The 14,746-nt window shown below is 44.5% G+C and overlaps 2 protein-coding genes across 2 annotated transcripts; one reads left to right on the top strand and one right to left on the bottom strand.

Annotated features, from left to right (window-relative positions):
* Positions 1–92: 92 nt before the first annotated feature.
* On the top strand, positions 93–2,584 carry LOC113022700 (cytidine deaminase). Its single transcript, XM_026168384.1, has 4 exons — positions 93–432; positions 1,251–1,362; positions 1,781–1,838; positions 2,078–2,584. Exons 1-4 carry the CDS (start codon positions 246–248, stop codon positions 2,216–2,218), a joined length of 498 nt encoding a protein of 165 aa, XP_026024169.1. The 5' UTR covers positions 93–245; the 3' UTR covers positions 2,219–2,584.
* Positions 2,532–13,702, bottom strand: LOC113022699 (dnaJ homolog subfamily C member 16-like). Its single transcript, XM_026168383.1, has 15 exons — positions 13,276–13,702; positions 13,024–13,090; positions 12,740–12,885; positions 12,240–12,415; positions 7,477–7,661; positions 7,232–7,336; positions 6,737–6,895; positions 6,518–6,648; positions 6,119–6,296; positions 5,576–5,758; positions 5,367–5,443; positions 5,022–5,102; positions 4,784–4,879; positions 4,049–4,219; positions 2,532–3,926 (listed from the first exon to the last, which is right to left on the bottom strand). The coding sequence occupies exons 1-15, from the start codon at positions 13,461–13,463 to the stop codon at positions 3,446–3,448; spliced, it is 2,424 nt and encodes an 807-aa protein (XP_026024168.1). The 5' UTR covers positions 13,464–13,702; the 3' UTR covers positions 2,532–3,445.
* Between the last annotated feature and the right edge of the window lie 1,044 nt (positions 13,703–14,746).

The following is a 14,746-nucleotide window of genomic DNA, read 5'->3' as shown; positions in this document are numbered from 1 at the left end:
GGTCAGGCAGGTGAGTCACACTTAAGTCAGAGTCTTGCCCAAACCCCGGTTTCATGTCACATCTGCACAAAAGTCACAAAGGGACAACACCTCCCTTTCTTTATGACAGCATGCTGACATTCTGGTGAGTGATTGGCTGCTTGTGCCCTCTCCCCTTTCCCTCGGTCCCATTCACATTTAAAGCTGAGCTGCAACAGGCTCACACACCAACTTTAAAAGAAATCTTAGAAAATACAACCGTAATCATGGCAGGAACCCAGTCCAACAGTGAGGTGATGCATATTGAGGATCGTGACATTAAACATGTTTCCAAAGAGACAGTTGCAAAACTGATTCAGCTCTCCCACGAGGCGAAGGAGCAAACCTACTGTCCTTACAGCAAATTCAGAGTCGGGGCTGCGCTGCTCACCCTTGACAACAGTGTGCATACAGGTAAGTCTCATGTGAAACTTGTTGTTTAGTAGATGCATGTATATCATATGAAGCTTTAAGGTAATGGTTTTAGGTTTGGGGTGAACACAAAAGCAAGTTATTGGCTACTATTTACTGAATGAATGCTGTTGCACCAAAACACAAAAGTAACTTTTAGCATAATTGTACCCTGAAAAGTATATAGTGAAAGACGGGAAGACGTGAGCTAAATTATTATGCTGTTTGTATCTGAGTCAAGTCAATTCTTGCTTCTTTATGGTGCAAGATCTCCACACACGAGTGAGAAATGACAAAACCTCCCAGCTCTTACCTTTGTTTTTGTTTTATCCAAATGAAATGCACAAGAAATTACACATTAGTTTGTTCTGAGTTGTCTTGATCCGCTGTGTTAATGATTACCTGACAGTTCAAATGTCTGGACTTGGTGCGGAAAGCTCAGATAAAGGTTTATTATTTATCGTGTGGCTCTACATCCTCAGCTTTTTATAATTCCACATGACTGAGTTAAATCACATTTCTGAGAAGGAACACATCTTAGCGTTCCCGCGAGCTAAGGGAGCCCTTCGGTTATCACTTGCTTCAACGGCACTGTGTGCACCGAGAGGGATGTCAGACCACTGTCTACAGTAAAGCAAAGACACAAAAGTCTGGTCAGTGTCACTGGACTGTACAAACCTTGGCAAGTGTCCCTCAGTGGGAATGTCTGGGGAGGGTAAAAGGCTGGTAAACAGCTGTGAATGTTTTTTACCATGTGAAGAACCCCGTTTATTGCTCATGTTGCCAAAAACAATCCCTTTCTATTCTTGTGTCTTCGGCAGGTTGTAATGTGGAGAATGCCTGTTACAATCTGGGAATGTGTGCTGAGAGGAACGTTATTGCAAAGGCAGTGTCAGAAGGGCACCGACGTTTCAAGGCCATTGCAATTGCCAGGTAAGGAGCACGTATAATTAACACACACACAGTAATCTGGAAAGTTCTCCATTTCCACAGATGCAGGCATCCTTCCTGCTGTTGCAAAGTCTGAGACTATGACTCACTCCTCATTGCATGTCTTTGTGCACGTCGCTAAACCTTAAGAAACACAGACAGACTACCAATGTTATTTCTTAAACCAGGTTAAGACTTTTTTTGTCTGTATATTGTTTGTTAGGGAAGAGTTAAGGCTGTAGGATACTTCTCCTTAGCAGTCACAAATCTTGAAAAAGCTGGAGAAGTGATACTATAACTAAGTATGTGAAATTCTGCCGTGAATCCTAATATTAAATAGAAGCCATGAGTTTTTCTTTCTACATTTCATATAAGTAAACAACTATTTGCCAATTCAAAACTCTTCTTCTCCTTTCCTCAGTGACATGAGTGACCAGTTCATTTCCCCATGTGGAGGCTGCAGGCAGTTCATGAGAGAGGTATTAACTCTGCTCATTTTGGTTTGGAACAGATTTGTTTAAAGGGGACCTTTAATCTCCAGTCAGTGATTGTATACAGTACACAGTGACAAGCTCACACGTCACTCTAGCCAATATTTATCCTGTTTGTGGCCTGTGTAACACATTAGAAGGTGCTAGTTTGTCATTAAACAAACATTTCAGTGTGAAACACTTGACTATCCTGTAAGACTCCAGCCCTTTGCTTTCCCCGTTTACAGTTTGGATCAAACTGGGATGTATACTTGTCAAAGCCTGATGGCTCGTATATGAAGATGACTGTGGAAGAGCTTCTGCCAGTTTCCTTTGGCCCCGAAGACCTGACCAAGAAGAAAGTGTCTTACATTCCTAATAACAACTGAGCCAGTCTTCTAGTACGAAAACACACGAGTGTCCGTGACACGCAGCGTACTTCAAGCACATGCTGATCATGCATTGATGTAATGTAGCAGAAGTTATATTTATGGTCAATATTTGTTCTTGTATTATTTGTTGAAATGTAAACAATGTCAAATATTTAAGTGTACTCTAAATACCAAGTGATGCTAAAAATATACTGTGGAAACAATGCATCTGACTCAATTAGTCAACCATTTGCCCGCTTGTATATGATGAGTACTGTGTAGATACATAAACAATGTGTGTCGGTTAAAAGAAGCACAAACAACAGAGATATCAAGGTCAAACATATTTGCACACTTTAATAAATAAACCGTTTTAAAAAGGAATTTAGTTACACTTCATTTTATACAGTTAGAATGACTTCCAAAAGACATAGAAGAATACAATTATTATTTGTTGAGCAGCAAATTATTCTATTACAGAGACAAGGGTGAGTTTTATGATGTGATTTTAGGTCTACTTATTCCATGCATTAACATCTGCTGTGGTTAAAGGGCCAAGTATTAAAATGGACAAATATACGGTTTGATTTATTGTTCCTGTTGATTGGAGGTAACAAACAAAACAGGTAAATCAGCCTCAAGCAGGTTAATCAATATGCATTTCACCCTGTTATTGGGTGTTCTGAGGCTGTGTAAGTTCTGTTTGTCTGAAAGCGATGTCAGCTATGAATAGCAAACTAAAGTACAAAATCAAATTCAATTGAAGGATCCTGCAATCCCACAGAGACAAATCATCTGTAACAGTGCAACAATTTCAGTTTGCATGCCATCATTAGCCTGCTCCCAAAGAAAGCCTCTGAAGTGTCAGATTTTTCCATCAGTGGGACATAACGTTAAAAGATCAAACTCTAGGGAGGTGTTAACAGTGGATGGAAAGTTCAGAGGTTCAATGTGGTTTTAAAGTCCTTGAGCAGACAGAAATAAACGCACATCTCCCATGCTGCATGAGTTTAACCTCATGAATGTAGATAAACATTTTTGCACTCACAGCTAGCTAGAGCTAACGTCTGAGCCGTAATGCATTGTGTGGATGTAAACACGTTAACAAAACAATTAAGAACGCGCATTCTGCTGTTGTAAAACACTGGGTTTCAACAGTTCAGTGGCAAACTACATCTGCAAAATAGAGCTTTTAAAAAAAAACAACAACAAACAAACCTGAAAACTAATTTTCTTAATTCAGCTTCAGCCCTCTGCAGTGTCGTCAAAAAGCGTGGGCCATGCTGGGACACGTATCCTGGGCAGGGTCCCTTCCATTAGCCTCTCCATCCACAGTCCCAGCCTGTCAAGCTTATGGTGGACTTCTATGCTAGTGGCCCTGCTGGAGCCTCTCCTGGAGCTGGATCCATCCTCCCTGGAACGGGATCGCGACCGCGAGTGTGAGCTAGACCTTGACTTGGAACGGGACTTCCTCCTGCTGTCTGAGGAGAATGAGGTATCAGAAGATGAATCGCTGCCATCGTCCCCTGTGAACACGGGTCTAAAGAGGCAGAAATATTTCTTGTGGCCATTCAGGGCCAGGACATAGCCCATGTAGTTGGAAGACTCCTCCTCGTCATCTGAATGGCTCTGGCTCTGCGCACCATCACGATCCAAGCGAAGGAGTGATGACATCCAGTGGCGATGCTTATCGGCGTTGAGGAAGGAGAAGTGGAGGGTCTCAGACCTGCAGATAGGCAGCAAAGAGATTTAGGATTTAGGATAGCCATTGGAGGATATTAGCAGGCCAGATCAATAGTATAGCAGATACCACTTTAGACTCATGAAAAGTAAAACCTCCACACTTACCCAGAGAAAGAGAAAACCTCCTTGGCAAATTTCCGGAGCAAAGCACTCTTGGAAGCATTGGTGAGCACCAGCAGGACATTGATGTGGCCAGGCCTCAGCTTGACAAGGTTGCTGGTGTATGTAATGCCTGTTAGCTCTGTCACCTCCACAAAGTCCTTTTTTGGAGGACGGCTACACAAACCAAAGAGGAAAAACTAATGAAATATGCTTTTGTAGTTCATGTCCATATACAGTACAGTGCAAAGGTTTTGAGTCATTATTCATTTCTTTATATTTTGCTTCCAAAGAGCCAAATGTTTTTGTGAGTTTCAAAGTTAGTCTTGAGCAGTAGCTCTCCAGGCTTTCTCGGAGGTCTTTCAAAGTTTTTCTTTGCACACTGCCTTCTTTTGCAATCCTTTTTAGTGCAGTTTCATGTTTCTCCTTGTTTGTTTGTTTTTTTGTTTTTGTTTTTTTACACCACTTCAAAGTGACCTAAGAATCCTTCAAGCATAAAAAAAGTATCTAACAAAAATGACCCATACCTGCACTCTCTTTTGACAAAGGTTTTTGGTGTATTGGACTGAGAAACTATTAACGCACAAACATTATTCTATTAGGTCACATGGAATCATCCATGATCCTGCCTGCTAGATAAAAACCTACAAAATTTCAAAATATGCTTTCAAAAGCATTATTTCCAATTAGAGTCGCTCATGGACGGTATGAGAGTGGCTCTTATACTTGTCATTACATTACCTGAAGGTACTTGCTCTGCTCGATGCATCATCCTCAGTTCGTGTTTGCTCCTTTGGCTTTGGTTTTGGTTTTTGGGGTTTGCTCTCACCCGGCTCACTGAAAATATACCAAAGAAAGAAAATCATCAGTCTTTTGAGATCATGATATTTTCCCAGAGTTTGACTCAGCTCAACATCTGCAAGCACCTGCCAACCAGTCAAGTTTCAGTGTGCATGTCTGCCAACAGGGTCTACCTCACCTGAACGCCTGGATGATGACGGTGCCAAAAACAATGAAGAGTGCTGAGAAGATCAAGGACAGAATAGGCATCATCTCTCGCCTTGCAGGAAAAAAATGAAGTAAAAAAAGGAGTTTCAGCTAATTTTGTCTCTACATGTTGATACACTTTAGAGGAGCAGCGTTACAGCTGTAATTAAAGACAGAACGTAAGAACATACAGAGCCACCTCAACGTTCATATTCATTCTGATACAGAATGATTCACTTACTTAATCATTTCAAAAATATCAGGAAAAACAAACATTGTTTGACTGTCTCTTTCTTACAGTGAACTCAGCAGATTCCCTGGATCAGTATTGTCTTACCAATTTGAGTAGAGAAGGTCATCGTATATTTGAAGCATGTAATCATAAGCAGCATTCATCCACCGAATGATAAAAATCTGGTAAGGGAAAAATAAGGACATTAATGCAAAAATATAATTCAATGAAGTTCACCCTCAGATGAATGTGTGAATGCCCATGCAGACCCAGCCTGGCAGGCTCTCGACTAAAGCATCTACGCTGGCACTTACGGGGGCCATCTCGTTGTTGAGTTCTGGTAAGGTGGCGTCTGAAGTCAGATAGGTGGGGTCCTTCTGAAGGAGCTCCAGCTGTTCATGAAGGTGGTACTTGTCTTCCTCGCTGCCATTCCAGCCACCGCTCACGGAGCGGTACAGGACTTTACCAGTCTGGCTCCGCCTCTCGAGAATCACCACCTGTCAGTGTTTAGGAGCACTGTGACTGTAATTTGAGGCGCTGCACCATCTTTAGTCTGCACATATCGGTAATGTGACACATCGTATCAGAGAGATCTTCCATTGCAAGTTGTTCTGGGTATATGAAGGTGGTTTGCCAAAAAGTGCAGGATGTCCTTGAGGTTTTGTTTTTTTTGTAGCAATAACAGACAGAAAAGTGATGATTGTTACAAAGCAGTGATTCCCAAAGCGTTGGCCGGGGTGGGCCGCAGTAATAACAGCCACTAAAAAAGATTTTCTGGTTTTTAAGCGGGCTGCAGAACTCTTGACTTTGGGGATTGCTTTTGTAAAGTATGGACTGTGTGTGTTTTGACCACTGACCTGAGCAGAGTGTGCTCCCTGATTTTGGAGCAATGCCTGGCAGAGAGGCTGCTGCTGACGCTGGTAGACATATGCAAACCGTAGCACATCTTTGCTGTTGGCTGAGGCGAAGTCCAGGAAGGCCTTATTGGCTGCGAGATAGGCTGGGTCATCGCCTGTGATCAGCAGCACACAGTACCTGCAACCCACTCACAATCAGCTCCCCAGCCACCGCAGTCAAATGTAGCTACACAACCTTTGCATTACCATCATGACAACTGTCCAACTATTCTGCTTCTTACAGTTATAAAAAAAATTATTTTTCTTCTAACAGTCTTGGCTAAGTTTACAAGAGGTCAATCTAAGTAGGATCATAAGTGCAGGACTATTGACTACTAATCTGTTCACAAAATGTCTTACTTCCTCCGCCGGTGGAACTGCTTGACAGGACATAGCTCATCAAAAAGCTGCTGGCTGACCAGTCGTGGCACCTGCAGGAACTTGTTGTTTGAGACAAACTCGTTCATCATCTGTCGCTTCATCCCTCTGGCCTGATAAAAAACAAAGATCCTTCTATGTAAAGTTTAAATCGATTACCATAAGGAACCGGCTTTAAGCTGCAGCATATTCCTGGTGTACCTGGATGATGTCAACAGGCTTCACCGTGTCTTCCTTAAAGAGCAGCATGGTGGGAGCATATGTGTTTATGTTGAACTGCAGCAGGAGCCTGGTGCTGCTTGTGCCACTCTGGTCCACAAAGCCGAAACGCACATAATCTCTGAAGGCGAATGCTGTCAACTGTGGGGTCGAATGGAAAGATTAGAGCCTGAAAGGGTGCTCAAGACAAAAATGACGCTGCTTTTGTATTAGTTTTTGATTGTTAACCATCTAAGGTGAAAATAAGTTAGCTAAAATTCTGTGCGGTATATAAATATAAAATTTATCTATTTGGAAAAAGGAACAATTTTAAGTGGAAGAGCTGCAAAAACAGAGACCTCTGCACTTGCTGTTGGGAGTCTATTTATGTGCCGTCATGCATTTTTGTTTTTTATAAGCAGGGGATGAGGCAGGCTGAACAACTCATTCTGTAATGAGTGATCTATTTGCTTGGAGCTGGATGTGTTCTTCTCCTACCTTGTAGAGCAGGGGAACAATGGGGACCTGATCAAACAACAGAACTCTGGGTTTATTTTCCACATGCCAGTTTTCAAGAAATGCCATGTAGTTATCGTCAGTGATCTACAAAAACAACAGAAATTAGCTGAAAAATATACTTCCTGCAACTTTATTAGCCATGATGACTAATCTATAAACACAGAAGAAAAACTGATGATGGCACACACATGCAGTAGCAGCACAATTGTGTCAGTTTTAGTTACCTTCATCACCAGTTTCTGGGGCAGCAAATCTTCAACAAACTGTCGCAGGAACTCCCGCACCACTGCCTGATGGAAGAAGGTCACTTTTCCGTTCACCACCCCGATGATGGAGGGAGCACGGTAAGCTCCCAGCTGCTTGGCCAAAGCCCGATCAAAGCCCAGGTCTACAATACCGATGCCTACACCTGGAGTAAAAATAACAACAGATTACAGTTGGACCTGGCATACTAGAGTAAAACAAATCCTCTGCCTCAGCAAGTTAAAAAGAAATAAATAAATCCTAAACAGTATTGGCAGATTTGTTATCATCCAATAATTTTACATGGTGAGTTAATGTCATTGAATGAAACCTTTTTTTTTCACTTACAACAAGCTGATGGCAAATTGCTCTGTATTCAAATATATCTATGGCTAAATCTGTTTATAATAATAAAGGATGCAAGTGATGTGAGTAAATCTTATTTCAGCTCTTTCCCCTTGGACACCTGGTAGTGCTAACCCTCGTTTCTCTTTTCTGAACTGAGTTTCAGGTTTCTGTCATATTTCGGCCTGCTTCCAGAAAAAAAATGACTGTGTGTGCATAAGAGGTTTAGCGAAGGAGGTCTATACAGCTTACTGGGGCTAGTCTTGGAACAAATATTCCAATGATCTTTACTTATATACACCGGAGAGGATTTTAAATGTCGTCTTTACGAGGTAAAGAGTTAAGATTGATTTTCACTTTCACTAAACAACTACTGTGAAGCTCAGGAATAAGAGACTCTTAAAGCGTCTAAGAAGAACTACTATTCCCCTAGTTTAAGTCATAAAATGACCTGAACAGCACAGTACTTAATACCGCTTTAGCATCAGAAGCTACACTAATTACCGAACCCGTCCAGACTCAAGCACCACTGTTAAGTTTGCAAATAATACAATCACGAGTAGCCTCCTAAATGACGCACACAGGGAAAAGGTTCAAATTATAATAGTATGGTGTGTGAACACAAAGACCAAAGAGATCATTGTAGACATCTGGGCTACAAAATAAACCACACATGCACCTCAAAAAAATCTATACATTAATGAAAGAAGCCATGGAGATAGTCCCCAACTTCAGGTTTCTGAAGCTGGGATTTCTTGGGATGGCAAAACCTCAGCAGTTGTAGGTGAGTCACAACAGCTGTTTGACAGACAAATAAAGGACCCTCCACACACCTTAGACGCTATTTATTATGCTCGCCCCATGAGGCAGGCACCTTCAGAGCTATGCTTCTTCTGTATCTCACGTACAGTCATGTTTTCATCCTTCAGATAGACATATTTATATGGGTACATGACTTATTTTATCAACATTTTAGAACTTGCATAATCATTTTGCACTCTGTCCAGTACTATCCATCCATCCATCTTCATCCGCTTTGTCCGGGGCCGGGTCGCGGGGGCAGCAGCCTAAGCAAAGAGGCCCAGACCTCCCTCTCCCCAGCCACCTCCTCCAGCTTATCCGGGGGAATACCAAGGCGTTCCCAGGCCAGCCGAGAGATATAATCTCTCCAGCGTGTCCTGGGTCTGCCCCGGGGCCTCCTCCCGGTGGGACATGCCTGGAACACCTCACCCAGGAGGCGCCCAGGGGGCATCCTTGTCAGATGCCCGAACCACCTCAGCTGGCTCCTTTCGATGTGGAGCAGCAGCTGCTCTACTCTGAGCCCCTCCTGGATGGCTGAACTTCTCACCCTAAGGTAGAGGCCAGCCACCCTTCGGAGGAAGCTCATTTCTGCCGCTTGTATCCGCGATCTCGTTCTTTCGGTCACTACCCACAGCTCGTGGCCATAGGTGAGGGTAGGGACGTAGATCGACCGGTAAATTGAGAGCTTCGCTTTTACACTCAGCTCCCTCTTCACCACGACGGACCGGTGCAGCGTCCGCATTACTGCAGCTGCAGCCCCAATCCGTCTGTCGATCTCCGGCTCCCTTCTCCCATCACTCGCGAACAAGACCCCGAGATACTTGAACTCCTCCACTTGTGGCAGGAACTCATCCCCGACCCGGAGTGGGCACTCCACCCTTTTCCGGCTGAGAACCATGGCCTCAGATTTGGAGGTGCTGATCCTCATTCCCGCTGCTTCACACTCGGCTGCGAACCGTTCCAGTGCGAGCTGGAGGCCTTCACCCGATGAAGCCAACAGAACCACATCATCTGCAAAAATCAGAGATGAGATTCTGAGGCCACCAAAGCGAAAGCCCTCCGCCACTTGGCTGCGCCTAGAAATCCTGTCCATAAAAATTATGAACAGAACCGGAGACAAAGGGCAGCCCTGGCGAAGCCCATCACCCACCGGGAACGAGTCCGACTTATTGCCGGCAATGCGAACCAAGCTCTTGCAACGGTTGTATAGGGATCGAATGGCCCGTAGCAATGGGCCAGACACCCCATATTCCCGCAACACCTCCCACAGGACACCCCGAGGGACACGGTCGAATGCCTTCTCCAAGTCCACAAAACACATGTAGACTGGTTGGGCAAACTCCCATGCACCCTCAAGTATCCTGGAGAGGATAAAGAGCTGGTCCAGTGTTCCGCGACCAGGACGAAAACCGCATTGTTCCTCCTGTATCCGAGGTTCGACTAACGGACGAACTCTCCTTTCCAGCACCCTGGCATAGACTTTCCCAGGGAGGCTGAGGAGTGTGATCCCCCTGTAGTTGGAACACACCCTCCGGTCCCCTTTCTTAAAGATGGGGACCACCACCCCGGTCTGCCAGTCCACAGGTACTGCCCCTGATCTCCACGCAACATTGCAGAGGCGTGTCAACCAGGACAGCCCTACAATGTCCAGAGCCTTCAGGAACTCGGGGCGGACCTCATCAACACCAGGGGCTCTGCCACCAAGGAGTTGTTTAACTGCCTCAGTGACCTTGCCCCCGGAAATTGGCGGGTCATTCCCCTCATCCCCAGACTCTGCTTCCTCCTCGGAAGACGTGTCAGTGGGATTAAGGAGGTCCTCGAAGTATTCCTTCCACCGCCTGACAATTTTCTCAGTCGACGTCAGCAGCGCTCCGCCAGCACTATACACAGTGCAGGTAGAGCACCGCTTTCCCCTCCTGAGACGTCTGACGGTTTGCCAGAATCTCTTCGAGGCAGTCCGAAAGTCTTTTTCCATGGCCTCTCCGAACTCCTCCCACACCCGAGTTTTTGCTTCAGCCACTGCCCGAGCCGCATTCCACTTGGCCTGTCGATACCTGTCGGCTGCCTCCGGAGTCCCACAGGCTAACCAAGCCCGATAGGACTCCTTCTTCAGCCTGGTGGCTCCCTTCACCTCTGGTGTCCACCATTTGGTTCGGGGATTACCACCACGGCAGGCACCCACCACCTTGCGGCCGCAGCTCAATGCAGCAGCTTCGGCAATGGAGACTCTGAACATGGTCCATTCGGACTCAATGTCCCCAGTCTCCCTCGGAATGCTGTCGAAGCTCTGCCGGAGGTGTGCGTTGAAGATCTCGCGGACTGGGGCCTCTGCTAGACGTTCCCAGCACACCCTCACTACGCGTTTAGGTGCACCAGGTCTGTCCAGCGTCCTCCCCCGCCACCTGATCCAACTCACCACCAGGTGGTGATCAGTTGACAGCTCAGCCCCTCTCTTTACCCGAGTGTCCAGAACATATGGTCGCAGGTCTGCTGATACGATTACAAAATCGATCATCGACCTACGGCCTAGAGCGTCCTGGTGCCACGTGCACTTATGGACACTCTTATGTTCGAACAGGGTGTTCGTTATGGCCAAACTGTGGTTAGCACAGAAGTCCAATAACAGAGCACCGCTCGGGTTCAGATCAGGGAGGCCGTTCCTCCCAATCACGCCCCTCCAGGTCTCGCTGTCGTTACCCACGTGAGCATTGAAGTCTCCCAGCAGGACAACAGAGTCTCCAGGTGGAGCACCCTCCAGCACCCCCCCCAGGGACTCTAAGAAGGCTGGATACTCTGAACTGCCACTCGGCGCATAAGCGCAGATGACAGTCAGGACCCGTTCCCCGACCCTAAGGCGCAGGGAACAAACCCTCTCGTCCACCGGGAAAAACCCCAACGTACCGGCAGCAAGCCGAGGGGATATTAGGATACCCACCCCAGCCCGCCGCCTCTCACCAGGGGCAACTCCAGACTGAGACAGAGTCCAGCCCCTCTCCAGGAGACTGTCCAGTACTATAAAACTGCTAACGCGCCCTCACTCTTGCTGTTCTTTTTAGCTTTGTTAGTGCAGAATTTTTAATCATTTGTACTTCTTACATTTTACTTGTTTTCTTTTTTATTTCTGTCACCATCTAAATGTTACGTGCCACGGGAGATTAGTATCGCTGTAATTTTGTTATGTTTGCATAGTGACAATAAAGGCCTTGAATCTTGAAGCAAAGCAAGAGACTTTTGTTAAACAGTTGTAACATCCACCTTGTGAAATTCTATGTAAATCCCAGTTGTTCTCACAGGTGACATCAGCTCGGTGCAAGAGGGTTGCATACACAGCAAGACGGCTGATACAGACTAACTGTGCTTCTAATAAGCCAAACTCTCAGCTATTCACAATCATTATATAGAGTTGAGTTCTCTTGTTTCACTCTTTGCTTCAAGAAACCAAGAACAACAAATAAACCATAATGAATAATTAAAGAAGTGCAAGGCTCTCAGTAAAGCATCTCAACACTGTTGCCCTAATGGGCAGTTGTGCAGACATTAATCTTGTGAGCTGATGCCTTTATCCCCAGATGGTGTTAGGACACACTGATATCCTTACCTAAAGGCTCCAGCTCCTGCACGGTCTCCTTCCACACTGGCTCGATATGGATGCATGCAAAGCACCACTCTGAGGTCACTTTTATTAGGTATGGCCTCTTGTGGCTGTCTGGAAGGACTTCGTTGTTAAACTGTGCAAGGCGAAGCATGTACTTGCTGTCTGAAAAGTCTCTGTTCCTGGAGAAAAGCAGGGAAAAACATGAAGTGTTTTAAGATCTAACCTCAAAGATGCTAACAGTACACAGCTTGAGTGTAAACTGCAACTGTAACTTTCATTTGTTTGCTTGGGTTGAATTAGTGTTCATGAGACAGAGAAGCTTCTCCAAAAAAAGAAAGAACAAGAATAACAGGATCAAGTCTAAATATGTGTAAAAGGCAAAATTGATGTATTCAGTGTATGAACTGATGTGTGATGTATGTAAGGAATCTGCTTATATATATATTTTTGTTTGGTTTGCAAACACAAAGAGGAGCCCAGATTACACTGACAGCAGAGGGTACCTGGGGAAATGGAAAAAGGACTCATCAAAGTAAAAGCTGCTGTGAAAGCTGCGGAAACCATGATGCTGTGACTGGCCAAAGTGCTGGTTTTCATCCTTCTGCCCAAACCGGTCAAAGTTGGACCTTCGCTCCTCATTAGATAGAATCTGTGTGCAAAACAGGAAACGGGAAACGATAAGGCTCTGACAGTAATGTCTGCAATATGGGGACGAGACTATGATAAAGAAAGTGAAAGTGAATTAAATGAACTATGTTAAAATGCCTAATGATCCCTTTTCACCCACCTCGTAAGACTTAGAAATCCTGATGAACATGTCCTCAGCATTAGGGTCCTTATTTTTATCTGGGTGCCTACAAAAGGGTGACATTACGGATTACCAGCAGATTCAAAGAGGGTTACATTTAAGGTTCTGAAACAGGCCTACACAGTGATGGGTTAAGCAAATACTAACAGCAGTTCATGCCAAATGTGAAATGCTGACTGTCAGCTAAGATATGATGGGCTGACATTAGGGGCCCGGTTGTCAGTCACTCACCATTCTCTGGCAAGCCTCTTGTATGCCCTTTTGATTTCGGCTTGACTGGCACTCCTGCTGACACCCAGGGTGTAATAGGGGTCATATTCAGAGGCTGTTTTCACCAGCTCTGCGCTCAAAATTAGCATAAAGATGGCGAGAAAAGCTGCACATTTCCCAGACTGTCGGCTGGTCCTCCAAACCCTCATGATCTGTCTGTCTCTGTCCTTGACCAACAGTAACGTCAGTTATCTACCGTACTGTCCAGATGAGTAACGCTACAAAGCTCTCCAGCAACAGACGGGCTTACATGATCACACATGCCGAACTCTTTGACTGCTATACATAACCACACACAACATTGTAGTATTTCACTAAGACGAAGCCATTATTTCCAGGAACTGATGGACATTAGCACAGTCGGTATCATGCCGGCGATGAAAACCAGCTTCCGGTTGAAACTTTCAAAGTAAATGAAAATTAGGCTAACTAAAGGAACAATAACTGAAAAAAAAAAGTATAATTCAAGAAAAATCCATAATTAATTACAAAGAAATAATAAAAACCACACGAGAGCTAATAAAGGCATTGTCGAAAGACTGATCAACTTATGATAAGATGACTGCCGATGATAGATTTTTATTTAAATAGCTTAGTGCAGACCTCACTTGTCTCAGTTAAGGCCAGAGTTCATGATTCAACAATAAGAAAGAGACTGGGCAAAAATGGCATGGCCTAGTTAAAGCCCTCACATAAATCCTTTTGAGATGTTTTGACATGACCTTAAACAGGCCGTTCATGCTCAAACCCTCCAATGTGGCTGAATTAAAACACTTCTGCAAAGAAGCGTGGGAGAAAATTCCTCCACAGTGATGTGAAAGACTTATTGCTGGTTATCACAGACTCATGACTGCAGTTCTTGCTGCGAAGGGTGACACAAACAGTTATTAAGTTTAGGGGGTAATTACGTTTTCACACAGGGTTTGGACAACCTTTTTCCTTTGAAATTATCATTCAAAACTGTATTTTGTATGTACTCGGGTAATCTTTGTCTAATACAATATATATATATATGGTCTGAATAGTGTACGTATAAACATGAAATACTTTTCACAGCAGTGTAGATGAAGGAACAACTAGCAGCAGTCTTTTAAAGCTGCATTGTTCAGTGGTTAATAACTGAGTGGTCAGGTCACCCATCACTGATAGCTCCTGGTATCCTCCCGAGCTCTACCTCACACAGACCCAATAATGACAGCCTTAGTATTTGAGGTTTGTGATTATCTTTAATTTGCCAAAGGACTTGCATGCTTATATTTTGAAGTAAACATAACAACATCCGGTCTGGGCTCCAAGCTGGAGAATGACTACTGCGCATGCTCTAGTTTACAGCTGTTCACAGCACTCAATTTTCTTCAGTCTGCTTTAATTTGAGATTTTTTCTTTATTATCACAAGTGGCAAAATTAGATCTCGCAGCTATTTTTTTTGTT

Source organism: Astatotilapia calliptera, chromosome 5 (genome assembly GCF_900246225.1).
Source record: "Astatotilapia calliptera chromosome 5, fAstCal1.2, whole genome shotgun sequence".
NCBI classification, from domain to species: Eukaryota; Metazoa; Chordata; class Actinopteri; order Cichliformes; family Cichlidae; genus Astatotilapia; species Astatotilapia calliptera.
This window is presented reverse-complemented; position numbering and strand designations above follow the sequence as displayed.

Coding starts and splice junctions, on each gene's coding strand:
- LOC113022700 (XM_026168384.1), top strand. CDS start 246: ATGGCAGGAACCCAGTCCAACAGTGAGGTGATGCATATTGAGGATCGT. Junction 433..1,250: donor TGACAACAGTGTGCATACAG/GTAAGTCTCATG, acceptor TGTCTTCGGCAG/GTTGTAATGTGGAGAATGCC. Junction 1,839..2,077: donor GCAGGCAGTTCATGAGAGAG/GTATTAACTCTG, acceptor CCCCGTTTACAG/TTTGGATCAAACTGGGATGT.
- LOC113022699 (XM_026168383.1), bottom strand. CDS start 13,463: ATGAGGGTTTGGAGGACCAGCCGACAGTCTGGGAAATGTGCAGCTTTT. Junction 13,091..13,275: donor AAGAGGCTTGCCAGAGAATG/GTGAGTGACTGA, acceptor ACCCTTTTGTAG/GCACCCAGATAAAAATAAGG. Junction 4,220..4,783: donor AGCAGAGCAAGTACCTTCAG/GTAATGTAATGA, acceptor TGGTTTGTGTAG/CCGTCCTCCAAAAAAGGACT.